The sequence below is a fragment of the Phytophthora sojae genome (genome assembly GCF_000149755.1).
Source record: "Phytophthora sojae unplaced genomic scaffold PHYSOscaffold_7, whole genome shotgun sequence".
Lineage (NCBI taxonomy): Eukaryota > Oomycota > Peronosporomycetes > Peronosporales > Peronosporaceae > Phytophthora > Phytophthora sojae.
The window spans coordinates 989,368-1,014,595 of record NW_009258121.1 but is presented as its reverse complement, the minus strand read 5'-3'; the positions used below and the strand labels follow the sequence as shown (position 1 = coordinate 1,014,595).

General features: G+C 55.7%; 11 protein-coding genes across 11 annotated transcripts; 7 read left to right on the top strand and 4 right to left on the bottom strand.

Moving 5' to 3' along the window:
• Positions 1–2,554: 2,554 nt before the first annotated feature.
• On the top strand, positions 2,555–5,342 carry PHYSODRAFT_347255 (hypothetical protein; the record flags this gene model as incomplete). Its single annotated transcript, XM_009533827.1, has 3 exons — positions 2,555–2,893; positions 2,937–3,061; positions 4,300–5,342. 3 exons carry the CDS (start codon positions 2,555–2,557, stop codon positions 5,237–5,239), a joined length of 1,404 nt encoding a protein of 467 aa, XP_009532122.1. The 3' UTR covers positions 5,240–5,342.
• A 591-nt stretch (positions 5,343–5,933) lies between these two features.
• On the bottom strand, positions 5,934–6,745 carry PHYSODRAFT_465771 (hypothetical protein; the record flags this gene model as incomplete). Its single annotated transcript, XM_009533826.1, has 4 exons — positions 5,934–6,038; positions 6,116–6,213; positions 6,289–6,349; positions 6,428–6,745. Coding segments are annotated over 4 exons (582 nt in total), but the record flags the coding sequence as incomplete, so codon positions are not given.
• Positions 6,746–8,253: 1,508 nt separating this feature from the next.
• PHYSODRAFT_336281 (hypothetical protein) lies at positions 8,254–9,366 on the bottom strand (the record flags this gene model as incomplete). The annotated part of the gene is made up of 1 exon (XM_009533825.1): positions 8,254–9,366. One exon carries the CDS (start codon positions 9,364–9,366, stop codon positions 8,254–8,256), a length of 1,113 nt encoding a protein of 370 aa, XP_009532120.1.
• A 1,848-nt stretch (positions 9,367–11,214) lies between these two features.
• On the top strand, positions 11,215–11,379 carry PHYSODRAFT_516553 (hypothetical protein; the record flags this gene model as incomplete). Its single annotated transcript, XM_009533824.1, has 1 exon — positions 11,215–11,379. A coding segment is annotated over one exon (165 nt), but the record flags the coding sequence as incomplete, so codon positions are not given.
• A 225-nt stretch (positions 11,380–11,604) lies between these two features.
• Positions 11,605–15,523, top strand: PHYSODRAFT_317222 (hypothetical protein; the record flags this gene model as incomplete). Its single annotated transcript, XM_009533823.1, has 4 exons — positions 11,605–11,628; positions 12,842–13,433; positions 13,473–14,000; positions 14,049–15,523. The coding sequence occupies 4 exons, from the start codon at positions 11,605–11,607 to the stop codon at positions 15,521–15,523; spliced, it is 2,619 nt and encodes an 872-aa protein (XP_009532118.1).
• A 626-nt stretch (positions 15,524–16,149) lies between these two features.
• Positions 16,150–16,826, bottom strand: PHYSODRAFT_336279 (hypothetical protein; the record flags this gene model as incomplete). The annotated part of the gene is made up of 4 exons (XM_009533822.1): positions 16,150–16,335; positions 16,370–16,501; positions 16,539–16,727; positions 16,809–16,826. The coding sequence occupies 4 exons, from the start codon at positions 16,824–16,826 to the stop codon at positions 16,150–16,152; spliced, it is 525 nt and encodes a 174-aa protein (XP_009532117.1).
• A 1,143-nt stretch (positions 16,827–17,969) lies between these two features.
• On the top strand, positions 17,970–19,274 carry PHYSODRAFT_562798 (hypothetical protein; the record flags this gene model as incomplete). Its single annotated transcript, XM_009533821.1, has 1 exon — positions 17,970–19,274. One exon carries the CDS (start codon positions 17,970–17,972, stop codon positions 19,095–19,097), a length of 1,128 nt encoding a protein of 375 aa, XP_009532116.1. The 3' UTR covers positions 19,098–19,274.
• Positions 19,275–20,613: 1,339 nt separating this feature from the next.
• Positions 20,614–21,018, bottom strand: PHYSODRAFT_516348 (hypothetical protein; the record flags this gene model as incomplete). The annotated part of the gene is made up of 1 exon (XM_009533820.1): positions 20,614–21,018. The coding sequence occupies one exon, from the start codon at positions 21,016–21,018 to the stop codon at positions 20,614–20,616; it is 405 nt and encodes a 134-aa protein (XP_009532115.1).
• A 1,441-nt stretch (positions 21,019–22,459) lies between these two features.
• On the top strand, positions 22,460–22,681 carry PHYSODRAFT_515465 (hypothetical protein; the record flags this gene model as incomplete). Its single annotated transcript, XM_009533819.1, has 1 exon — positions 22,460–22,681. A coding segment is annotated over one exon (222 nt), but the record flags the coding sequence as incomplete, so codon positions are not given.
• A 611-nt stretch (positions 22,682–23,292) lies between these two features.
• On the top strand, positions 23,293–23,719 carry PHYSODRAFT_372841 (hypothetical protein; the record flags this gene model as incomplete). The annotated part of the gene is made up of 2 exons (XM_009533818.1): positions 23,293–23,483; positions 23,554–23,719. Coding segments are annotated over 2 exons (357 nt in total), but the record flags the coding sequence as incomplete, so codon positions are not given.
• A 508-nt stretch (positions 23,720–24,227) lies between these two features.
• Positions 24,228–24,790, top strand: PHYSODRAFT_518057 (hypothetical protein; the record flags this gene model as incomplete). The annotated part of the gene is made up of 2 exons (XM_009533817.1): positions 24,228–24,311; positions 24,377–24,790. Coding segments are annotated over 2 exons (498 nt in total), but the record flags the coding sequence as incomplete, so codon positions are not given.
• Positions 24,791–25,228: the final 438 nt, after the last annotated feature.

Genomic DNA, 25,228 nt, shown 5'->3' with positions numbered 1-25,228 from the left:
GAGGCGGTGGCACTGTGCATGTCTTCGTCGGCAAGGTCGCTATCATACTCTAACACCTCAGTGCTGTCGCTATCATCGCTCACAGGCAAGGAGAGTGCCTCCATGGTGCTGGGGATGTGGTGGGTCGCGCACTAGAGCCAGAGTGAGAAGGAAGAAGGAGGAGGGGGGCTGCGAAACCTCGAGAGCGAGAAGGAGTGTGTGCACTTAAAATAGGGAACAGCTCTTCCACTCTAAAATAGACAACAGAACTTCAGCACTGAAAACTTGAAACAGGTTTTCAGCACTGAGTTTTCTGTTGGATTCAACAGCAACAGATAATCAGACTCGGCAACAGGTGTTCAGCCTGGGCAACAGAAATTCCTACAAAATCTGGGGCAACAGGTGAGTCAGTGTCTGAGCAACAGGTATTAATATTTTTCCCGTCATGTTTGCCCGGATTCTCGTTAGACGCGTGTCACCTCTAGTATAATATTGAGGGTACCCTGTTTTCCGCTATTATGCTCCGTCCGAGCCACAATATTGTCCTTGTTGCTCTAGGTATAGCGCTAATCGAGGATGGTGATGCTTCAGCATGGTTTCTATGTCATCTACGAAACTCAACTGGCTCGTTCACTCGAGATGATTTAGTGGTTATGAGTGATGGCAATAGCAGCGGTAGTGGTCAGTACCATTTCCGATATTCCCCACAGCTACTGTTCATAGCGTATCAGCATATCAAGACGAATGTAAAGTCACGATACCGTAAGCAGTGACTTCCTTCCTTTTTGTATCTTTTTGGTATGATCGGGCTTGGGGAACAGCTTCTGGAGCGACGACTGCGAACAGTACTTGCAGCCCTCCGTGCAACCGCCCGTCTCGATGGACAGCAGCGTCCACGGTTGCTCCTTCAATGCGTCGAAGTGCGCACTGTGCACCGTTGTCGCCTTATACACGAGCTCGCTCAGCGGAATGACCTCCAGGAACAGCGGGTCGTCGATGGCCTCTCCTTCCTTCCTTGGTCCAGCAGCGAAGTTGGCTCCGCGATGGATGGTAGGGCGGTGGTCCCGACTGTATGTCCAGTTGTCGGCGATGAGCTTGCTTGCTGGGTGGGAGCACCAAGCGACCGGCCCATACGGTCCTGCTCCGCTCGGCACTCTCTCCGGTCTTTTGTGGCGACCCCGACAGCGACGCCCATGGTGAGTCGAAGGTTCATGTGAAGATTGAGACCAGCGAGGCGACCTAGCCAGCTGATTATGCTGACTTGACTACTGCTGGCGTGGTGTTACACCTGCCCGCTGGTCGTTGAGAGAAAACACTTGGGTTTGTAAGAGACACTAACCTCTTCTGGCAACTGCACAAAAAGTGTCGGCACGGAATCGCAAAAATGCTTCACGCACGTTTTCTTTCACCTTTACGACGCATTAAAATTGTGTTTTCAGGAATGACCCAGTTAGTGTTCGTACTTAGTCGTTAATCAAAGAGGGTTTTGTTTCGAAGCCGGCTCCGATATGGCACGTTCTAAAAGTGCCAAAAGAATGCTAATCCGTACTAGATGCGCTAGATCATGCAGGAGATGGTGTATGTGCACTACTTAGCGCCGATTGACTATCCACGACTTATTCGTACTCGAGTACGGTTTATAGATTAGTCGCTCGATAACAGGAAACATTTCTGGAACAGGGTAGAGGGTATACTCTTGGGTACATGTACGCTAAATTTTATGGTGCTTTGCAGATAGAATGTCGCCCTGTTTTATGGCCTAGATCGAGGAAGGCCGGTCCCCAAATCAGGGCAAAAAACAGAGGTGGTAGCATGGACGACCTCGTTTTACTTTGATCGACGTCGAATTGCGCTTTTGAAAACGCAAAAGGGATCGATTTACCGTAGATCGACCTCGTTATGCCCAGATCCACACGTCGAACCGTGATTTGGCTTGTCGTAGGTCGAGTCATTAGCCGGCCTAAATAGATCGATCTGTCCCTTTCTTTTGACCTCGTTTTATTTTAAGTACACCGGAAATCTCATATTTGTGGGGGAGCTCAAGTATTAAAAGATCCGCTGAGAGTCCTTCAGCCATACCCGTTCGTGGTTTCGTGCATTTCAAAGGAGGGATAGTGCTACTGCAGAAGCGCAGCTACCAAGTGTAAGCCTGCTATCACCGCTACAAAACAGCGTCTCGGCTCCATTTCGGCATGTCTTCCAGCTGCTGGTGTCGTGTCATGCACCACCGTTTTGATATCAGCCAATCACAAAATTAGAATTGCAGCCAATCATCAATGCCAGCGTTGAGATTCCGGCAACTCAATCGCCGAGACGCGCACGTATTACTCGGTGAACGATGAATCTAGTGACGACGAAGGTCTGCGGGAACATGCCACTGCGCGAGTATGGTGAGTCGGCATCTAAGCCTGAAGTTACAGCCGTAGGCTAGACAAGTCAATGCATCACAAGTGCGACGCGTCCACTGGTCTGCTGTCATACGGCGGCCCTGTCATGATCTCGGAGACCGCTAAGTACAGTGTGCATGGGAGAGTTTAAGCACACTCTACCCAACGGCCGCTGCCCCGACGTCGACATGACCGGTGTGGCAGGCTCGGGTTTGGAAACCCTCTCGCGTACCGCTGGCACAGTGCTGGACAACGTTGAGGTCTTGCGGGTGGCCCTAGCTAACGGCGCCACCGTGGCCACCGGCGTCAAGCAGAACGAGGACCGTGCGCGGCGCCGCCAGCTCCATGACCGGGGTGCTGAGCTTCAAGGTCAAGACGATCTAGCCTCCTTCGAAGCGCGTACCATCGCTTTCAACTCGAGCATCAAACCGACTCAGGAGGACAACGCCAACGCCTTCCTCGGTACACAGAAGTGGGCTCAAAGTGGAAACAACAACGACCTGATCTTCATCCGCTTCAGCCTCAAGGTCAAGTCCACGCTCCAGTGTTTCTTCTACGGCTCACCCCCAGCAGGCCAAGACCGTACTTAGCTCGCTCATGAACAACCTGTCGACCTTGATGGTGCTCAGCACGACCGACAACGATTTCTGGACGTCCGAGTCCATCTCGACCCCCGGCCTCGTGGAGAAGGCCATGTCCGCCCCCCCCTCCGCTACTTTTGCATCGCGTCATCACGATCCCCAGGCGTGCGCGGACGACAGCAGTAGCCGTAGATGCAGCACCAGCAGCCGGCCAGCACCAACAATCACGTAAATCAACAGTTCCTCGCGCCGGAGCCGTGCGCGGACGACAGCAGTAGCCGTAGATTCAGAAGCCACTGGATGGAGGGGGGATTTTGCGAGAATGAGTGGTATCTTCGCTTTTTAGTTACGAATGGCATAAAAAGAGAAATCTGTTCCCGCCATTGTGGTGATGCATCATCATCTCTCGAAAATGGTTGCCTTGGCAGCTTAACGTTTCCTGGGTGCGCTGTGTACTGCAGGAGTCAAAGCAAAAGCCCGAATTTGCGTATCTAATGCTGGTAGCTATGGGGCAGATTGTATAACTGAAGTCGAAACTGCATGACGTCTTTTAGCGATTCTTTTATTTGCGATTTTAACAACCGGATTATGCGTCAAGTACACCGGAAAAGGATAATTTGTGGGGGTCACTCAAATCTAAAAGATCCGCCACAGATAGAAAGGATAAAGCAAAGGGTCCAAGCGAAGGTTATAGACTCCAAAGCGCATTTGCCAGCACTGATGACTCATATTTCGCCATATTACTTCAGAAGTCTCCTCTCAAACTTGGCACCCATGACCCCCCCCCCCCCCCACCTCCGCATGCATTCACATTCAGTTAGGATTCTACCAATCAACAGTGCCGATACCAGGATAAATCAAAACGATGGTGGTATTTCATCCTATGTTTTGTAAAGGTCCTTCAGAAACACAATGTGATTTGTCGAAAACCGGCATGATTACACTCGCCCGAAAATGGTCCCTGATGTTGTACTCGAGGAGCTTTTGTGCTCGACTACTTGGTCGTACAGGAATGCTAGCGCTTGAAATTTAGTGTATATCTATGCTCTACATGTTGGTAAAGTCCGCAATGCATTATATTGTTCAGCGGCATTCCTCGAGTTATAATAAATCGAGATCGATTTAACAACCGGAATCTGTCTCAAGTACACCGCCGCGGTGGGAATAAGAAATTAACAACCAGACTCTGCCTCAAGTACACCACATGATTTGATTTGACCTTATGTAAATAAAAGATCTCCAAGTCAAAACGACAAAACGTTTGCACAATAATTGTTTTAGAAAAAAAGCCTGAGAACGACGGACGCAATTAATTTTAAAAAATAGCCATCCAAAAAATAACAGTCTTGCAGTGTTGACATGGGTGGCGCCACGCGCGACATCCGCTCGTTTTTCGGCCAGGCGCCGGCCAAGAAGCGCCGCACGACGCAGCAGGGATCCCCGGGCAAGATCGAGGCGACCGAAATCGCCACCGAGGTCTCCCAAGTCGAGGCAAGCGAGGCGGCCGTCGAGGCGCAGGACGACGAGGAGCAGGCCAAAGCGCAGGACGATGAACAGGGCGAGACGCTGCCCGTGACAAGCTTCGTGGATCTCCAGAAGACTTCGCAGCTGCGCTCGCTGCTGCATGCAACGTGGTTCGACGTGTTGCAGAAGGAGTTCTCGCGCGGCTCCTTCCAGGCGCTGACGCGGTTCCTGGAGGGCGAGGAAGGCCGCAAGAAGACCATCTACCCGCCGCCGGCCGACGTATTCGCGGCGCTGCGAGACTGCGCTTTCTCCGACCTCAAGGTGGTGATTCTGGGCCAGGACCCGTACCACGGACCGCAACAGGCACACGGCCTGAGCTTCTCGGTGCGCCACGGAATCCCACCGCCACCGAGCCTCAAGAACATTTTCAAGGAGGCCATGAACGACGTGGGCATCGCGCGCCCTACACACGGCTGTTTGTCTTGCTGGAGCAAGCAGGGCGTGTTGCTGCTCAACACTGTGCTTACGGTGCGTCGAGGAGAGGCGAACTCGCACAAGAAGCGCGGCTGGGAGCAGTTCACTGACGCCGTCATCTCCAAGGTCAGCAAGGAAGCCTCCAACGTCGTCTTCTTGCTGTGGGGAAAACCGGCGCAGGAGAAGGGCGCGCTCATCGACACAAAGCGGCACCTGGTGGTGCGCTCCTCGCACCCGTCACCACTGGGCGCCACCAAGACCAACGCGCCGTTCCTGGGCTCCAAATGTTTCTCGCGTGCCAACAGCTACCTCAAAGAGCATGGCAAGGAGCCCATTGACTGGAGTGTGGAGTAAGCCCGATGGCTGGGCGGGGCGAGCTGTCTTGCTCGCCGTGTGTATGCTTCGATTGCTAGCTTGTTAGTTACTTACCACTACCTAATACAAAACCTGACGTATCGACCGAGAGCTACGCCATCTTGCGGAAACTGCGGCACCGTGCCCGCTGCCGATACCCCCATACATCGAGCTCTGCCAGCGTGAGGGGCATGCGTCGACGCGAGAGGAACGACACGATCCGCACTCGCGTCTCAACCAGAGCTTCACGGAAGTGCATCAGCGTCGTGGTCGGGTCACGCTGCAGTTGCTGCTTCCACACGGCGTCCATCACGAGCAGCGAGTGCGCGAACACGTGCGCGAGTGCGATTTCTGCCGGTCCGCCCTCCGCGCAAGCGAGTTGATGAGAGAATGCTGCCGATGCGAGTGATGACGCATCGCCCATCAATGCTGTGAAGCCGCGCAGCTCGGGGTGAGACCGACTTGGCTGTTGTGAGGTCTCCAGTTCGGCGTTCTCCGTGCCGCAGCATGGACAAACTAAGGGCAGTGGCTCTTTGAGCTTCAAGTGGCACAACAGCATTTCCAGCAGGTTCAGCGCACACAGACACACAGGGAAGCGGTTTTCGCGTAGCATGCGCTGCAAAACACAACAAAGCAACAAAACACACAGATAAAAGTGAGCGAGCATCGTACCTTTACATCTTGTGCATGCTGCAGCACTCCTTACCTTAAACTCATCGTTGAGATGATCAGAGAAGTAGAGCAGCATGCGTATTGCCAGTCGTCCCGAAGTGCGGAGGTCGGATGCAGGGTCGTCATTCTGCAACAAGAGCAACAGGCGGCGAAACTCAGCGCTGAAAGACGCGCAAGACAAAGTCGAGCTCAAGGCCTACGCACTTGGAATCCGACGTCACGCCAGCGCACGTTGACGCGTCCCTCGTAAGGCAGCGTGGAGAACAAGCCGCCCCACAGGTGCTGCAGCATGTCGTCGTCCTCTGCATCATTGGCTGCGTGTGAGTGACACTCCACTTCCTCCAAAGTTGAGCTATGTGCACTATGTCCTTCAATACCTGGCAGTGTCGGGTCGAACTGCTCGCGCGCTGTCTGCCGCAGGGCGTAGATCTCCCCCATCTACAGCAGCCACAAAGTGCATCAAGCGCTCAGTCTCTAATCTCCTCGACTGGGTGTCGTCATGCAGCGCTCGCTCACCTGTGCGGACGTGGCAAAGTCCTCGTAGTCGCCGATGCGGTCCGGGAAGACCCACTTCCAGCACGGCCACTGGCTGCAGGGCCGGCAGCACAGCGACTGTTTGTCCTCCTCCAGGTCCTCGTCGCCTTTGCCGTCGAAGTAGGGCGTCTGGCCGTGCGCGTGGCCGTTGCCCGAGTGGCCGTTGCTCAGCGCCCTCCCGTTGGGGAGACCAGCGTTGCTGCCCGCCGAGAGGTACCTGGATAAGCAGTCCGGCGAGCGCGCGCCGAGCTCCTCCTCGTCGCCCGCGTCGCCGCCCAGCAGAGGGCGGGACGCGTCCATTGCAAGCAGGCGCCGCCGTCCAAGATACGCTGCGTCCGGCGAGTCACTTGCCTTGAGTATGGACGCTGGAGAGCAACTTCCAGCAGTCAAGCTGCACGCCATTGGCCGAAATAGAATCAATAAATACTATCGGTTGAAAATTCGAATGTAGCCATTTCCGCTTCAACTTGCGCTGCTCACCGTGAGCTTCATGATCTAGTTGGCAGGCGATCCAAAGAGCACCGCTGTCGGCGCCTGCGCGAGGTCGGAACCAGAAGGTTGCCGGCTGAACCTGCAGCCGGCGGTGCCGGTGTCGAGACGTGCGAGGCAGCAACGCACACCGAAGCCATCGCGCCTTCTGCTCGGCGTGAAGCAGACAGCTTTCGGTCGTCGTCGCGGTGCAGAGCAAGAAGTTGTCACCGCTTCAAACCGCACTGTATCAGATGCGTGTTGCACCAGCGAGTCTCGCATTGCAGCCCGCTGAACCAAAGCGGATTCATCGAGGCGCGGGAATCAACTTGGCGACGTTAGAGGTGAGTTTCAGAAGGATGAAGCTTCGCAGAGCAGAGCACAGAGCTTGCCTGTCCAGGCAAGATCTGACTTGGCCGTAAACCCGCGGCGTCCTCGCGCTGTCAGCTTGTCGACGCCGCAACTCAACGACCGGTGTTGCAATGCAACGACTGCTACCGTCACACAAAAAGGAAGCCGCGCCGAAACTTCCCCATCGAGCCGCCAGCCGGTCAACTTCAACGGCGGCAACATGCCTCCTCGTGTTCACCGAGCATCGGCAACGGTTTCCCAGCTTGGTCTTCGTGGTCTTCCTGGCAGTGGTCGGTGCGTGGTGCTGCAGGAGCAAGGGGTCACCTCCCGAGGTAGGGACGGTTGCCGGGAATTGTTTGAAGAAAGGTCCTCAGTTATCGTTACGTCAGCTTGACGCGATGCAGCAGCCCACGCACCGCCGCTGCGTCCCTGGATTTCAGGGAGAGGAGTGGCCAAGCTCGATCAGAAAGCTGAAAAGATGTGGCTGAGTCGCTGACAACAGCGCTCGCCTTTGCTGTGGTGAGTCGCAAGGCCTTTTGCGCGCGATGGAATTCAAGCCGAACGCTGGCTGGGACCCAAGCTGCTCGTTGTCTGCTCGGGGCTGCGTTCTTGTCGCCCAAAGCCGGGTCGGCTGTGTGTGGGCCTGCCGAGAGGGCCAGCACGCAAGGCAACTCGCGCGTGTGGCTGGCGTACGGCGGCCTCGGTCAGGCATTCCTGGCAAGCGCAACGCTTGAACTGGCACACCCAACGACCAACGCAACGCCTTGGACACATGATTCACCTTTGCATTGAAGCTTACTCTTACTCTCACACTACGCATACACTCAGCACTCACGAGCACTCTGGAACTCGAGCTGGGTGTGGGCCCCGCTCTCTCGTCGGTCTTGCACGACGGTCGGCCGCACCCTAGTAGCTGGGCAGGCCTAGACAAACGTCGCCTTATAGTACACATCCCGCCAGTAGCGCCGCTGCAGCCCTGCCACCGAGGCTTACAGCTGCAGGTTGGCTGCAGACTCTTCCTTCGGCTGGTCCTCTGTGGCGGACTCCTCCGCAGACGTCTCCGCCTCGTCGTGTGCGACCTCGGTCTGCTTGGACGTCAGCTGCTCCACGGGGATCAGACTGAACTCGACGTTCGTGGCCTTGCCGGAGTCGTCCGTCACGACGGCCGCCACCAGGTTCACGGGCACCGCGTTGCCACCAGCAGCAGACGCCTTCACGAGCGCGCTCGTCGACTGGTTGGTCTCGCGAACCTTCTTCATGATGCTATCTAACTTGTCCTGATCGGCGCAGAGGTACGAGCGCAGCGTCTTCTGCTTCTTCAGCACAGGCTCGGCCTGGCCCGTGTGCTTCACGAACGCGCCGTTGAACGTCACCGTCTGCATGCTCATGTCCACCACGACGCGCGGCGTCGTGGTCTTCTGGAAGCAGCCACGCACCACCTTGTCAGCGCCCGACGAGGACTTCTGCGCCTGAGCGCGGAAGGCCTCGGCCTGCTTCTCGGCGCGCTCCGCCTTCTGCTTGGCGATCAGCAGGTTGCTGCGCAGCATCTCGATGTAGTGCGAGGCGTTGTCCAGGATGGACTGCTTGTTCTTCTTGGTCTGCACGCCGGCCTCGTCCAGCATCTCCTTGAGCTGGTTGATGCGGTCGTTGAGCTTGAACATGCGCTTCTTCTCCTTGAGGTTCAGGTCCTCGCGCGAGCGCTTGGAGCCGCTGCGCGCGCTGGAAGGCGTGATCACGGAGCCGTTGGCGTACTCGTAGTCCGAGGAAACGTGCAGCATTTGCGCGCCCATCTGCGGCGGCGGGTAGTAGTGCGCGCCGCCCTGGACGTTCATCATGAGCGGCTCGTTCTCGTACTTGGGGCCCATGGCGTGCTGCGGGGTCATGGCGGCGTGCTGCGGCGTCATAGCGTGTTGCGGGGTCATGGCGTGCTGCGGAGTGCCCTGGTGCACCATTTGCCCGTACTCGCCCACCATCGCGGGCGGCTGCATGTAGATCTTGGGTCGCTCGCCGCTCTGCTGGTGCTGCAGCTGTTGCTGTTCATAGCCGTTCATGCCGTTGGCCGGCGAGGGCGCGTAGCCGTAGTCCGAGGGGGGCGCCAGCATTGTCGTGGGGGAGGGATGCGGGGCAAGATGGGGGCGATAACGAAATTGAGAGAGACGCGGCTGGGCAGTCGCTGTCGGCTCGGCTGAAGTGGACGGCGTGTGCGCTTGTGGGGGCCAAATGGGAAATGCGAAGGCAGCTGGGCGCGCGCTTGGTGACCAGCGCTGAGCGCTGCGCTCGGCCAGCTGGATTCCCGATCGAGTCAGTGCGCGGGCCGGTCTTGGCCAATCGCGCGCCGCGAAGCTAGCAGTGGGACATCAGTCAAAGTGTACGGTTTCTACGGTTGCACGGGACGGGCGCAGTACCGGAAGCATGGTACACACCCGCCCTTTCCAGCGGTCGGTGGCGCCAGCACACTCCGCGGCCCCGAACAGGGCAATGGTCAAGTTGAAGCTGTTTGAGTGTTTCCGCCTCCGCCTCGGAAACCTGGATTGGCATGCACTCCGCGGTTGTAGTGAACCACCGCGCAGCGCGCGTACCTGCATTCCGTCAGGCCGCTACCGAGTTGCTTGCGCGGCCGTCCGTTACGCAACAAATTTGCGTTAGCAGCCAACGCAGCGGAATACTTTGCTGCTCTGGACATCTTGTTTCAGGCCGGAATGCGTCGCCCCGCCGCTTGATTCGCATCCGCGTCCAGACGCGAGAAGTGCAACGCCCACCCAGGATCTCCGCCGCGGTGGGGACAGGCGAGCACTGGAGCTGCTGCAGCACCGCCATCGGATGGGGGAGCCGCCATCGTAGCAAAGCTGTCTGGCAACGTTTGAGTCGCCGCCGATGATCAACATTGCCTTAGAAATCTGTAGATACACATGTACAGGTACCCGGATAGTAGAAATATAGTAGTTCTGTCTTAGGAAGAGCCAACGAGAGCAGGAAGACCGATAGCTCGACGCATGGGAGCCAGAGCTGCGCTTGGATAGTCGGCCCACGACCATCGCATACCGACGCTAACTTAGCGTCGTTCACTGTGCACGAAACGGAGCACTGCCAAGTCGCTGGATGCAACGACGTTAGCACAGAGAGTGAGGTGGTGGCGGAATTGCGAGGCCTTCGGTGGAAGAGGGGGGCTTTGACTTCAGCTCCACTCACTGTAGTCATGGTAAATGATCGCGGGAATGCAGCAGAATTGAATTGGTCTGACACTTGACTGTCAAGTGGTACTGTATACGGTGTACGGCCTTTTCATATTGAAAGTGGAACACTCGCAGCAGTAGCTGGTCGACTACAGAACAGCGAACGATACGAGCACGCCGTAGCTGGCCCCACGGATCGCGCAGCCCTTTGATGGTTCTTGAGATACTTGCGTGCGCTCAAAAACAAGAGCTACGGAGATGTCCACACCGCCTTCATGGCAATAGCGATACGCGATCGTCGGTACGTATGGCTTCTATCGGCGTAATAGTTCACGATCTCCACCGGTACGGTTGCAGCTAGCGTTGACCCATGCTACACACGCACGAATTGTTTGCTAATAAGCTAAGCTCTGGCCAGAACGTACCAAAGCTGGCACTTGTGATGTTAATTGTTCTACAGAATTCTGCCCGAATAAGGAACGGGTGTACAACTAATAGCCTCACATATTTAATATTATTTTCCAGTCGATGTGGCGATAGGGGGATGTGCAAGGTACTGCAAGGTACTGAGGTACTAAGGTGAAAAATCTAGTGCCAATCATCAGCTCTCCACCCTCGTTTGAAAAATGGCGCGCATTTAGCGATCTTACTAGACTTCAAACTACATGTACCGTAGTGGTAGACTCGCACTTTTGCTTTTGCACCTCGCCCCACAAGCCCCACTCCACCCATGAAGTCCACACGGTCCAAGCGTCTCCGCCTCACTTAAAATGATGCGACCGGCTTGGTGAAGGGCTAGATAATCCCTACGAGGTCGACCAGTTGACATCGCTGTTGTGGTGCGAGGATGTCTGGTCAAAGGTTAGTGCTTCGACCATACGCCACTGTTGGAATCATTCCGGACTCGTAGGTAAAGCTGCTCTTCAGTTCATTTTGAAATAACTAAATCAGTACATTGGAAAAGTATACTCAACTTAACATCAATTTATATATTCTGCGTCTTTATATATATCAGGCGTTCCTTACTCGGGCAGATTACTGTATCGGTAGTATGTATCGAATTCGTTGTTGAACCACGAGTGGAATCAGTTTGTACCACACCCGGTTGTGCCTTGCAACTTGCAAGGCAGAACCGGTTGCAAGTTGCAACCTGAGCATTCGAGCAAGATGACGGAGATATTTGCCGATACAGTATGTTAGTGAGGGAGGGATAACCTTCGTGGTGGCTTTCATGATATGACTAACCATTGGTGAGCTCAAAGCAGAATGGGAAAACTGTAAACGGTATTATAATAAGTGTACCACTCCTAATCTATCGACTGCTTGATTATGTTTTACTCGGCGATATATTGTGCTTTGCAAACGTTTTGTCGTTTTGACTTGGAGCTCTCATCGATTTATCATTAAGTCGAGGTCGATTTAATAAAACGAGGTCAAAGAAAGGGACAGATCGATCTATTTAGGCCGGCTAATAACTCGAGCTACGACAATCCAAATCAGGGCTCGAGGTCGATCTCCTGGTGGATCTGGGCAGAACGAGGTCGATCTACGGTAAATCGATCCCTTTTGCGTTTTCAAAAGCGCAATTCGAGGTCGATCTAAGTAAATCGAGCTACCGCCTCTGTTTGTACCCTGATTTGTGGACCGGTCTTCCTCGATCTAGGCCATAAAACGGGGCGACATTTTATCTGCAAAGCACAATAATATATCGATTATATTATAATCTACACGTCCAGTTAAATAAAAATCTTTCATCACCATTGGACCTTGCAAGAAAGTTCTTATTAATATATTGTTGCCGTCATACCACCCACACGCTCAGTTGAGAACGAGTATCATATAGCATAGCACGCATCGGGGATTTATCGAGTCCGAGAGCCAAGAATCGAGCTAGTATCGTGCTGTAGGTGATCCTATCCTGTCATTGATGTGAAACTCTTCGAGTTGCCTTTTTCACCGGTGCAAATCATTGGCCCAAACTATGTATGCCACATACAATTGATGTAATCGCCACACAAATGAACCATCAGCAGCGAATTGGCACCGATTTTTAGCGCGCCAAAATGGACCTGCTTGGAGAGGAGCGCCGCAAGCGCCACGGTGAGTCGATCGGCGGCAATCCCCTCGCGCTAGGCTCCTGACTTTGCTTTGAACCTCCTCTGCTGCTGCTGCTGCTTGCTGCGCCCAAGAGCTGTCGTACGGGGTCTACAACTTCCGCGACGTCAAGGCCCACTTCTCCAAGCAAGGCTGGACGTTCAAGCGCGGTCCGGAGCTCAGCTATGACCACTACTACGTCAAGCCAAACAAGGACCCGAGGAACCCGAACCACAAGCAGGGCAAGGACTACTTCCTGGGCGAGGCAGAGCTCGTGGCCTACGCGCGCAAGGTGAAGATTTTTGGGGAGGAGACCGTGCCTCTGAGCGTACTGCCCCCAGCCAACGGACTGGCGCGAGGCAAACGACGAGCGCGTAGTTGCAGCAGCGCCAGAACCAGTCAGGCGACAATGGACATCGATAGCGGGGGCAGTGACAGCGAGAGCAACAGACCGAAGCGAAAGCACAGGCGACACCGGCGGCGGTCGTCTGAGAACAAGGTGGGGAACTCGGCGCAGAACCCCATCGCGCTGTCGTCGGACTCCAGTGAGGACGAGGAGACTGGAGTCGCAGTAGAGAGTGCCAGTAGCGTGGAGGAGGAAGAGTGGACAGGGAGGGGCTTTGACGAGGAAGAGGACGATGATGATGAAGTGGAGGAGGAAGCGGATTCATCGACGTCGTCTTCGGAGGAGGAAGAGGACACCAACAACGAACCGGAGGAAGAGGATCTAGAAATCGCCGCCCACACCAAGCGGTCTGTGAAGCCATCGACAGGCAAATCTCGATCACACAAACAGGCTCAGGCTCAGGTTCGAGACGTCAAGCGGAAAGCCACTGGTAAAGCCAGCGGGGGACACAAAGTGGAGGTAAAAGCGAAGGCTGAAACGAAACCTGAGCCCGAGCGTAAGCACCACCGATCTGCAAAATCGCTTGATGATGAAGATGACGATGACGACGACGACGACGACGACGACACTCCAAGTGATACGCACAAGACGCGACCCTTGTTGAAGACGTCGCACAGGAAAGGAGGCGTCATGCATACTAGCAAGAGGTCTAACTGGCAGCCCAAGACCCAGCCGCGAAGTCATTCGCGTAGCAGCCCGAAAAAAGTAGCAAGTTCGGACAAGCATGGTGGCAAAATGCGAACGACACAGAACAAGCATAAAGTTCCCCAAGCTCGCGTCGCAAAGAAGGCGAGATCTGCCCAACGAAACTTGCTGGAGGACACGAACACTGCTCATGATGAAGGTTGGGAGGATAACGATGACAACGGCTTCGATCTGGGTGTTGATTTGTACGGCGAGTCTCCTCCGCGTCGGCCTCCTTCGAGAGTGCACTCCCGAGCCAACAGCGTTAAGAGTGGCCAGTCCTCTCCTGCGACGAGTATTATCATGAGTCCGCCCGTTGAGTTGCCAGGAGAACAGAAGGAGGAGGAGCCCGTACCAGCTCACTCTACTCAAGAAACGAGCAACACGATTCCAGCGCCAATACCAGCACCAGCACCAGCACCAGCAGCAACAGCCGCACCAGCGCCTTCAACAGTGCCGACTCCCACACACTCTTTTCTCTCTTCTTCGACGAAAGCGCCTCAAGTTTTCGCTCCCACCCCACCGTCACACCCGAAGAGCGGTACGGATGACACTCGTGCTTCTGGATCAGTTTGGATGGAGCTATCGCAGGTCGTAATTCCTCCAGACCTCGACAACAAATACCACATCAGGGTAACGGTGTCGGCAGATAAGCCGCCAGTTCATACGATCTGGATGGAGAATTTGTCGTCTCATGAGCAGCGCGAGTACAGCTTCACTGACGTCCTGGAGCTTCCCGAGGCAAATACCAACGTTCGCATGCCCACCGATACGGTCCTGACGGCATTGTTTCGGTGCCTAAGCAGTCAGCCTGACGCAGTCGTGATTGTGGGGCCAGAGCCCAAGGCGGCTACCGAGTCGAAGCCCGCGAGCGAAAAGGGAGAGGTGTTGCTTCGAACCTCCACGGCAGAAAAACACTCAGGAGACTCCGATGGCAGTGGCGATGGCTTGACGCTGATCGTAGCTTACCCAGCACTCGACCTCTTTCGAGTGGATCACCATTTCCCGATGAAGCTGGTACCGACGGACGATCGACTGCAGCACCTTGCAAAAGAAGTAGAGCGTCTGAGGGAGCAGCTCGTACATGTCCAGACTGATCGCGACAAGTTGTGTGACCAGCTTCGGCAGCAAGAGGAGGAGAATGAGCGGACACTGTCTCTGCAGGTCGAAGCCCAGGTTCAGGTGAGGATGGCGGCCCAGAGCGCGCTTCTCCAGGAGCAACAACAGAGCCAGCAGGAGCTTGAGCAGCGAGTGGCTGAGCGTGTCGAGAAGAAGACCGAGGCTTCGAAGCTGGCCTTAGAGAAGGAGAAACGCGACAGGAACCGGGCCATGAGGTGGGTGTTCGCGTGCTCGGACTGGATGACCGCTTTTCAGCCGTGCCGAGCGCTGATAGCCGGAGCCACCACCGATACCGAGACCTCTATTCTTCGACCAGCAACGGCGGCCACTCCACGCAAGTATGTTGTGGAGTGGAAGGAGCTGATCGAGATCGCGGAGCCGTTCTTCCAGCCCACAAAGTCCGACGTGGGGCTCACACAGGCCATCACCATCGTGAAAGACGGAGTGTATCAAGTGAATGCCAGCGTGTGCCACGACAGCGTGGTTCAACTGCGCCTGGTAATAAGACCCGCTCGCTCTGGCAATACGACGGAGATCGCACCAACGGCCGTGCTGTTGTATGACAATAAGCGGCGCGTCTCGCGCGTGGATAAGATGCTCTACCTGCGCGCGTTGGACCAACTCTCGCTGGAGCTCGAGCTGCTGAACTCGACCGCGCCGACGCAGCGGGAGGAGTGGCTGCTGACGCCGATGCCAACGCACAACCGGCTCCTCGTCGCCATTCTGGACGAGCACGCGACGAACCTGTACCAGCAACAGGAGCGCGGGGGAGCAGACAAATGAAATCGATGAGAGACCATGAAAGTGTTTCAGGGGCTCCATACAAATAGCACCGAAATGATTAATGAACTGAGTGAGCGTTTCCTCAGCAACTGTCCGAACTGCACTGACCTCTGAGGTACATGTATTAGCTGCGGGTCCATTGTGATCCCCTTGCAGCCGAGAACCGAAACCAGCGCGAGCACCGCCGTTGAAGTTGACCGGCTGGCGGCTCGGTGGGGAAGTTTCGGCGCGGCTTCCTTCTTGTGTGACGGTAGCAGTCGTTGCATTGCAACACCGGTCGTTGAGTTGCGGCGTCGACAAGCTGACAGCGCGAGGACGCCGCGGGTTTACGGCCAAGTCAGATCTTGCCTGGACAGGCAAGCTCTGTGCTCTGCTCTGCGAAGCTTCATCCTTCTGAAACTCACCTCTAACGTCGCCAAGTTGATTCCCGCGTCTCAATGAATCCGCTTTGGTTCAGCGGGCTGCAATGCGAGACTCGCTGGTGCAACACGCCTCCGTCTCAAGTCTAGGTTGGCGCAACCGGTCGCACTAGTCTCGGCTATCATAGCCGGCTTTCAGCGGTTCTCAGCTGTCGATGTTCGACTCGAGACAACGAGCTCAGCAGGCAGCGTTGGTTGACACAGGCGTCAAGTCAGGCGGTCGGTCGGTCGGTCGCTGCTGTGCGCATCTGATACAGTGGGGTTTGAAGCGGTGACAACTTCTTGCTCTGCATCGCGACGACGACCGAAAGCTGCCTGCTTCACGTCGAGCAGAAGGCGCGATGGCTTCGGTGTGCGTTGCTGCCTCGCACGTCTCGACACCGGCACCGCCGGCTGCAGGTTCAGCCGGCAACCTTCTGGTTCCGACCTCGCGCAGGCGCCGACAGCGGTGCTCTTTGGATCGCGAGTGACAAGGAGAGCCGCTGTACGGATGCGGCGTCCAGCTCAGCGTAGTGGCGTCAGCGGCGTTCCGACAGAGACGAAGCGCTGCAGCCATCGTCTTCAGACGCACGGCAACCGGAACCGCTCTCGCTCACATGGCACGGCATGCCATGTGGCTTGGCGATCGTTTGGCGGGTGGCAGGCGCCTTCTCTCGCGAAGACGACGAGGCAAACCACGTGTTCTTCCCCGTGGGCTGCTCTATGCAAGGCGCCGGGAAGTGGTGCGGCGACGACCAGCGCAGCGGACGGCGCCAGCTCTGTCCGCGCGGTTGACTCACGGGAGCCTCAAACAGCAGCTCGCCGAAAGCAGCTGCTGCTCCGCCTTAAAGGGCTCTCTTATCGGCCGCCATGAGCAACTCGGGTACGTGCGCGGCAGCGGCCATCTCGCAGGATAGGGGTTCTTGCCTGCATTGTGTTGCCCCAGGCCGACCCCCGCAGCGGAAATTCGGGCTCGCTGGACTGAGGCCAGCAAACCCTGGCTGCAGTGAGCGTCTCCGCTGCGCGCCGACACGGCAACGTCAACGTCAACGTCGGCACCGGCACCGACGGCACCCCTGATCCCTCTGCGCTCGGGAGGAGTATCCGCTTGAAAAATAGATTGAGCACGGTCGACGATGCTTGCCTCTCACGCCCCGGGCTCAGTTCTTCAGCAAAATATTGTCCCATGTGCCGGATGGTGAAGTTTACCAGACCCCCCGCGCGCTGAAGATGAATTGACGATTTTGGTAGTCTCCGCCGGCTGTTGACGGCCATCAGGTCGGTCTGCTGTCGATCTCTAAAGAAAGCCCGCGAAGACTCGGCGCCGCCGTGCAAGCGAGGCAACACACAGCTTGGCCAGCTTCGGCGTTGCGTGCGTCGCGTAGGTAGGCGGCGGCAACTTCACCTTGAAGCCGCGCTGCCTGCCTGCATGCATGGGTGGGTGCGAGGATGGAGCCGCGGAGCTTGCGCACAGGATGGGGAGCGCTGGTCAACTGGAGTGCTGATCTGCTCTCTGAGCCTCTCCATAGTAATAGCGGAGCCCGTTGCCTATCGCCTCCGCCTTCGCTGCTGCGGCGCGGAGCCTGCCTGCCCGCTCGGCGCGGGGCTCTGCTTCCGCTTCTTGTCTTCCGTCCTCCACGCGCGCCAGCTGTCGTGCGTTTGCGCGCTGTCCGCACATGCGCCAGGTAATCGGCCTCGGCTCTTGCAGCGGCGGCTGGTTGCGGCGGCGGCGGCGCTCGCTTGCAGTGCCGGAATGGCGCGCCCTACAGTACTCCCCCTCGGAAGAAATTAGCCCGGCCTCGCCTTCTTGTCTGTAGAGGCAGCGCGATAAGACGCTCGAGGCCGAACCCGTCAAAACCGATCGGATCTCGAAAACCGATGAGCGGCGAGGCGAGCGCCGCCTCTACCAGCTGCTGCCTGCCATATTGTCATTTCCCATTTGGACGCGTCCCGCGCACTGCTCACTGCTCACTGCCTGCCACCACCACCCGGCGGCACTCGACACTCGGCCGCTCACCTCACACACCACCCGACCGGCAGACCCGACCATGCTCCAGAACGACTACGGCTACTCGCACTACCAGGCGCACCAGCACAGCGGCGAGCGCCCCAAGCTCTTCGGCACGTCGCTGGACCACGGCGGCAATGGCGGCGGCTACCACGGCCCGGGCATGCACGACTTCCAGCAGCTCGTGCACCCGAACAACATGACGCCGCAGCACCACATGCAGACACCGCAGCACCAGGGCCAGACGCCGCAGCACCACATGCAGACACCGCAGCACCAGGGCCAGACGCCGCAGCACCAGCCGCAGCAGGGCGACTTCGACCATGAACCCATCATGATAAACATGCAGCACCCCGGCCAGTACTACGCGCCCCCGCCCATGACGGCGCAAATGCTGCACGTGTCCACCGACTACAACTCGGGCGGCTCCGTGGGCGGCGGCCACACGCCCTCGCACTCGGGCTCCAAGCGCTCGCGTGAGGAGCTCAACATGAAGGAAAAGAAGCGCATGTTCAAGCTCAACGACCGCATCAACCAGCTCAAGACGCTGCTGGACGAGGCCGGCGTGCAGTCCAAGAAGAACAAGCAGTCCATCCTAGACAACACGTACCACTACATCAGCATGCTGCGCAGCAACCTGCTGATCGCAAAGCAAAAGGCAGAGCGCGCCGAGAAGCAGGCGGACAGCTTCCGCTCGCAGGCGCAGGGCGGCGGCCCCATTGACGCCGTCTTCAAGCGCTGCTTCGACCAGTCGAGCACGCCACGCCTCGTGGCGGACCTCAACATGCAGCTCATGGCCGTCAACTCGGCCTTCCTGGCCCAGACCGGTCAGACCATGGACAACCTCATGGACGTCAACACTCTGCGCGCCAGCCTGTGCCTGGACAACGGCAAGCTCGACGCGGTCGTGCAGTCGGTCAGCAGCAGCATGAAGCCCATCAGCGCGATCGTGCAGGCGCAGGGAGCAGGCAACAACATCGCGACGCTCACGCTCATGGCCTCGGTCCTCACAGACGACGACAACGTCGTGACTGCCATTGAGTTCAGCCTCGTGCCGTTTGAGATCTCGTCGGACTTCTCAAGCCCCAGCGCCAGCTACACCAACGATGTAAAGCAGGACATGCCCAAGGAGTCGAGTCCCTCGGGCGTGAGCGACCTGGCCGTGTAAGCCCGGTCCGTGGCGGGACCCCCTCCCCCCCAACGTGTGTGAGATACCTAGTGCATGAGCAAGCGAATCTACCCAGCTGAGCAAGAGCGACAGAACAAGAGGAGCGGTCCACTGCAGCGGCTTAGGAGGTGAGGGATTGGCCCTGTAGATAAAAGTGTAACATATAACCTATTGTCGATCCTGCTACGTTTTGGTGTTACTTCGCTTTGCTTACTCCACTGATGCTCTGCACGATGAACCCACGGGCAAGACATTGTATCTTGCAAAGTTGCTATCTACATCGACGACCGCCGAACGCTACGCCATCCCCGCGGGAATCGCCGTCGCGTTGCCTCTTGCCCCGAGTGCCTCATCGCGTTAGCGTCGACAGCTCCGACTCGGAGTCCGAGCCACAGGCACCAGCTGCTGCGTGGCCAGCTGTGGCAAGGTCGGATCAACTCGCTGTCACGGAGGTGACGAGATGGCGGGCAACAGCGAAGCCATTTCCACGCAGCAGGAAACCCGGCGCAACGCGCCCGTGCGGAGGCCGCAGCGGCCGACAAGCGCAGCGCTAAGAGCTTGGGCTTCTTCCTCCACGCACTTGGGTGGACGGCATGCGCCGCGCGATCAAGCAGGCGCCCTTGGCTTCTCGAAGCTTGTCGAACGGATGCGCTGATGCATTGCAATCGAACGACGATCGAGTGTCGCTGCTCTCGTCGTCGTCCTCTCGCCGATCCTTTGACCGATCTGTTGATGTCGATCACGTCTCGTGAGCACCGCCACGCTCGACCCTGTCGGCCTTCCGTGACGGGTACAGGTATCAGCGCGAGGCTTATCGCAGAGAAAGAGAGAGAGTGAGAGAGTGCGCGCACGTCCGAGGCTTTCCCCCATTTTTCGCAGTACATGTAAGCTCAGCCTCTCTTTGGAAAGCCGTCGGCCCGCGCGGAGAAGCGAGCGCGGCACTCCACAGCAACGTTTCTGCAGGGCACCGAGGACATGACATGAGTCAGCGGCGGGATTTGCCGACGGTACACAAGCTGTACGTGACGTCCAGTGAACACACCGTGTGTTCAACGCGGCGTTCACGCAGCATGACTCATGCTGCAAGAGCCTCAATATCAGCACGCCCGCGGCGCGCCAGGTGGTACCGGTATACGAAGCGGACAAGCAAGCCGCAATGGTGGTCGTCGTTCTTCTCACTATTACATGTAAGTTACTTCGCGGGAAAAGGTAGCCACCAGACTCCATGCAAAAGAGGCAAAGTGATCGCCGCCTCTGGATCTTGCTGCTGGGGTGGGCATCCCCTGTTGCTGTGCACGGACCCGTGTAGCCACCCGCGTGCACGCGCTGGGACTGTCGACTCGACGTCAACTCGAAGCAGCAAAGGAGTCTTGCGTTGTGTCCTCCGGGAGGACTCAGCACAGGTTGCCGTGGGCGGGGCTGCTCTGCTCGTCGCGACTCCATGCCAGCTCGCTCGATCTGATTGCTGTTGGTTAATACTTGACTGCAATTACCGCGCTACGCGAGTGAAAAACATCTATTGGTCCTTCTTCTTGGTGTCTTCAGGCGGATGCAGAATGCCTCGCACGTAGTCGCCTCCGTGGTAGAGCCCCACCGCAATATCCTTGGACGTCTGCAGCGTGAACCAGGCCGCACTCCAGCCCAAGGCGAGCAGCGGTGTAGATCCAGCTGCCTTGTCGCTCGCCTCATCCCTTCTCCTGTCCTGCTCCGCCTGCCTGGAGTTCCTCTCCGCCACGTCCTCCAAGCCTGGAACTCCTTCCAGCGGCTCCAGCGGTGCGTCCTGCTCCCTCACACCGCTGCTGACGGCCATCTCCACCTCTGTATGGCGTCTGGCGTCTTTGTTCTTGGCGTCTCGGCGCCTGCTCTCGAGTTGGATCTTCGTCTTGGCCACTGCCAGCCCCACCAACGTGCCCAGCGCCATACCAGGCAGCACCAGCAGGAAGCCCACGAGGGGCTCGCCCAGCACCAGCAGCACAAGCATCCCCAGGTTCCAGCCGACCACGGCACCGCCGCAGCCGAGGAACAGCGCGAGCGCCAGCAGCCGGCGGCAGCAGCTCTCGCTCCAGTCGCGGTCCTCCACGGCGCGCCGCAGCTTCTCCTCCGCGTGGAGCCGCAGACGCTCCGCGTTCAGCGTGCGCCGCTCGAAGGTGCGCTCCACCTGCTCGCGGTGGCTCTGCAGCTGCCGCTGCAGCTCCTTCGTCACGGCGATGGCCGCGTCGCGCTGCGCGATGAGCTCGTCCTCCATGATGCTGACCTATGACTTGGAATTGGGACGAAGATGTACGTCGAATGTATCCATGATACAAACACGACGATAAATAGGGGGAGTGGTTAGAGCAACCATAAGTATGGTTGCTTTTAGCCATTCTGAGACATGTATGGTTGTTTTTAGGGATTTCAAAAATTACGAGCGTAATTTAAATGTCTAAATTACCATTAAGCCCTTAGGTACGCAAATCACGCTAAAGTGCGCTTCTGATTAGGTACGATGCCATTAAGTGCGCCACCTCACAGCCGCTCATTTTAAGAATCGCGCCACGTGGGGCACGCACCTCTCGCGAATGAGTCAAGCACCAAACGGCGAGGGGGGACCGATGGCTCCTGCGGGGGAGCCATTATAAACGGTAATCAGTATGCTCCATGTTGGTGGCAACGAGAGTATCTACGTGCCTCACATTTTGTTTGAATTCTGTCGGTATGTATTGTTTAGGCCGAAAGCTGCGGAACGTAAACGAGGAGCTAAACTACATGTACGCCGCTCTCGGGATTGAAAAAGACGACGACGAAGACGAAGACTTTGTTCTGGATGAGGAGGATGAGGAAGACAACGGCGACGAAGAGGCGGAGGATTGCTACCAAGAGGAGGAAGACGAAGAAGAGGTCGATGATGACGAGGAGAGCGATAGCGATGAAGAGGAGGGTGACGACGATGAAGAGGAGGCGAGTGACGATGAACAGGAGGCAGACGACGACGGAGAATCCAGCACAGAAGACGAAGCAGAAGCGGGTAAGACTCGTTTGGATTAATGTTGATACTTATTGAGTTGAACTGATAATGTATTGTATACTTTTTTTAGTTTGTTTAGAACGCAGGACACGCAAACAGAGCCCCGAGCCGAGAAAGAAAGCCACAGCACGCAAGAAAACACCAGATATTCTCGTTAAAGTTGCTTTAAGCAAAAAGGTTGCGCTATCATAAAATATTGACATTCACTTTGGAATCGATAGATACCGCTCTGGCCAAATGCAAACTTTCTGCTGGGGATGAAGCCCAATCTTTCGCGAAAAAGCGTAAGGCGGAGCTGCAGCTTCAAGAGTCTGTCGACGCTGATTCTGCCCCGCGTTTATCCAAGCGGAACAAGCAGTACATACCGCGGAAGCGATCAAGCAAGCACCTTGACGAGTTGCGGGAGATCAGCGAGGAGCGCGAAGAAATTATCAACCCCGTTCCGGCCTTTACCCCAGCGATTATCAAGAGTTGGAGCAAGTTCAACGCACACTTGAAAATATACAAGCGGAAGCACCACCTCAAGTTTCGAGTACGAAGCTCGGAGACACGAAATCAGTACAACAGGTATGTGTGACCTCTGTTTGACGAGAAATTTAAGTTATTAACGAAACCCCCTTTCATATGCAGCAATCATCGGGACCAAATCCCTTCACGTTTTAATTGGAGTCACAAGGTCCTCCGCTGTACACACGGTGTTTCGCAAGCGTCGCGCTCCAAGGAACATCGCAATAGTAAAGGTGTCCTGCACGCATGACACCAACCGTTCAGCGGATGAAAAATGGCAAATTTCGATTTTTCATAAGAAACGAGGTATCTGCCTATTCGTGTATTTGTTTGCTTTGTTAGTATTTCTCACATGTCGCTGTTGATAATCAGAACTTTACCCACACGCACCCGACCACACGCAAGCATCGTTGTACCTGACAACAAAGACACTTCCGTTGGACGAGCAAGATCTCGAAGATGTTAAGACTTTAACGGATGCTAGTGTTTCTTCCAAGCACATCACGAACTTCCTGAATGAGAGAATCGGTGCGTAGTTTTATATATGATATGCTGAAGTGATACTTACGTTACTGTTCGCGCTTTGTGTGTTTGCTAGGCTGCAAAATAACACCTCAACAGACCCGTAATCTGATCCGCAGTATTATGGGACACGACGCAGCGGAGGCCCGTTTGAAAGACATGCTGCAAGCTATCCGCCAGTTAGACGGTAGTGACGTTCTTGTTATTCAAGACCAAATGGACGTGACATGCGGTATCGTGATGCAAACAAAGATGCAGAAGTTGATGTTCGAGCGCTGGGGCGACACTCTTACGATGGATTTCACTCACGGCACGAACAATTTGGGCTATCACTTGGGTGCGTATGAGTTGTTCGGTATAGCAACTTTATCTTTGTTACGGCAACCTTGCGTAGTTATAGCAACCATATCGATGATATAGCAACCTCATTAACAAAGTGATTTTCTACTGTTGTGTGTTGGATATTTCAGGGAGTCTGGTCGTCACAACCGCTACTGGTAGAGGGTTCCCAGTTGTAGACTTCATATGCCTCAACCAACGAGCTCCGATGATGACAACAATCCTGGAGTATTTCCAAGAGAAGAACCCAAGTTGGCGGATGATATCCTCCATCGTGATCGACAAAGATTTCGTTGAGTGGAGGGTGCTGAAAACACTATTTCCTGCTGCGAAAGTTTTACTTTGTCAATTACATGCCATTTCGTACTGGAAGAAGGTGATGCAGCGGGCCCCATACAAGCTGAAGGTTTCTGAACGCGACGAGTTACTCAACCTGATGATAAAAACGCTGTACAGGTACGCAACAGGTTCTATTTATGATTCTTGTGGTAACGCTAACTTTGGAAAACAAACCATATGCAGCTCCACAGCGACAGGTTACGATTCTAGTTACGGTGCATTGAAGCAATACTGCGAAGACAACAAGAAACAAGCTTTATTCTCGTACTTTGAAAAGAACTGGGATTCGTGTCGAGACATGTGGGCGAACTTTGCTCGCAGCAAATTTTTCACGGCTGGGAATACTACAACGAACAGGATCGAGTCAAACTGGAATCAAGTGAAAATACTGTTGGGGCACGACACGAATTGACAAGACTATTGCGGGCTTGGTGCAGCATCAAATCATGATAACTCAGCAGATCGGGTTCGTCATCGCGCAGCACCATTCTACTTCGCCCGTTCCTAAAACCATACCGATGTTCTCCGGACGGTAGCAACTCGACTGTACCCTGACATTTTCGAGAAAGTGAGAAAAGAGTGGAAACGATTTGTGAATTTCATGGCAGATGCGACTTGTGAGCGTACAGCGTCGAGTCCTTCACAATGGAAAATTTATTGCGGGAATCAAACCTTTCGCTGTCACGATGTGGAGTGGACGTGTACTTGTCTATTTTATAGCAGTCACCATTTACCATGTCGTCATCTTATGCACTTAGCACGCCAGGGGCATGGCTTCAAACTGCTTCCAGCTATGGCAATTCATGATCGGTGGAGTACGTACCAGACCTTGGAAGTGAAAAACGAATTGACGGCTGCAGCGGAAATGTTACAGCCAATTGTGCAGATGTCCAAGTTAAGGTTGCCGAAAGTAAAGTTGCCGAACGACACTGGGGCTGAACCAGAACAACCACTTTATGCTGCGGGGGGGGGGGGGTAACACTTCGCCAACCAAAGCTAGGAAGCAAGTTGCGTACGTACGGCTACGGCGAGGTGAACGGGCAAACCAGGTTGTATTGTCTTCAGCTGAAAAATACGCATACGCAAAAGCGATGCTGGAACCGCTATTGGAACACCTGTCAGATTTGTCTAGTGCAGACTTCTACCAAGAGCTAAGTGCCTGGAAGGAAACGATCGACATAGGGCTCAACCGTGTCAACCCTGCCCCCCAACCGAGTTCTACAGAATCTGCTGAAGATAGCAAGCAAGAAGAAGATGTATCTGAATCTGTCTCAGACTCCATTCTGGACCCCGTGGAGGCAATGGGGACTATGACGCTCATGGACGCATTGGAAAGCAGCCCCATGACCATGAATTATGGCGATTACGAGTCCGACGAAAGTATGTTACCGACACAACGCACTCACCTTTCGCAGTC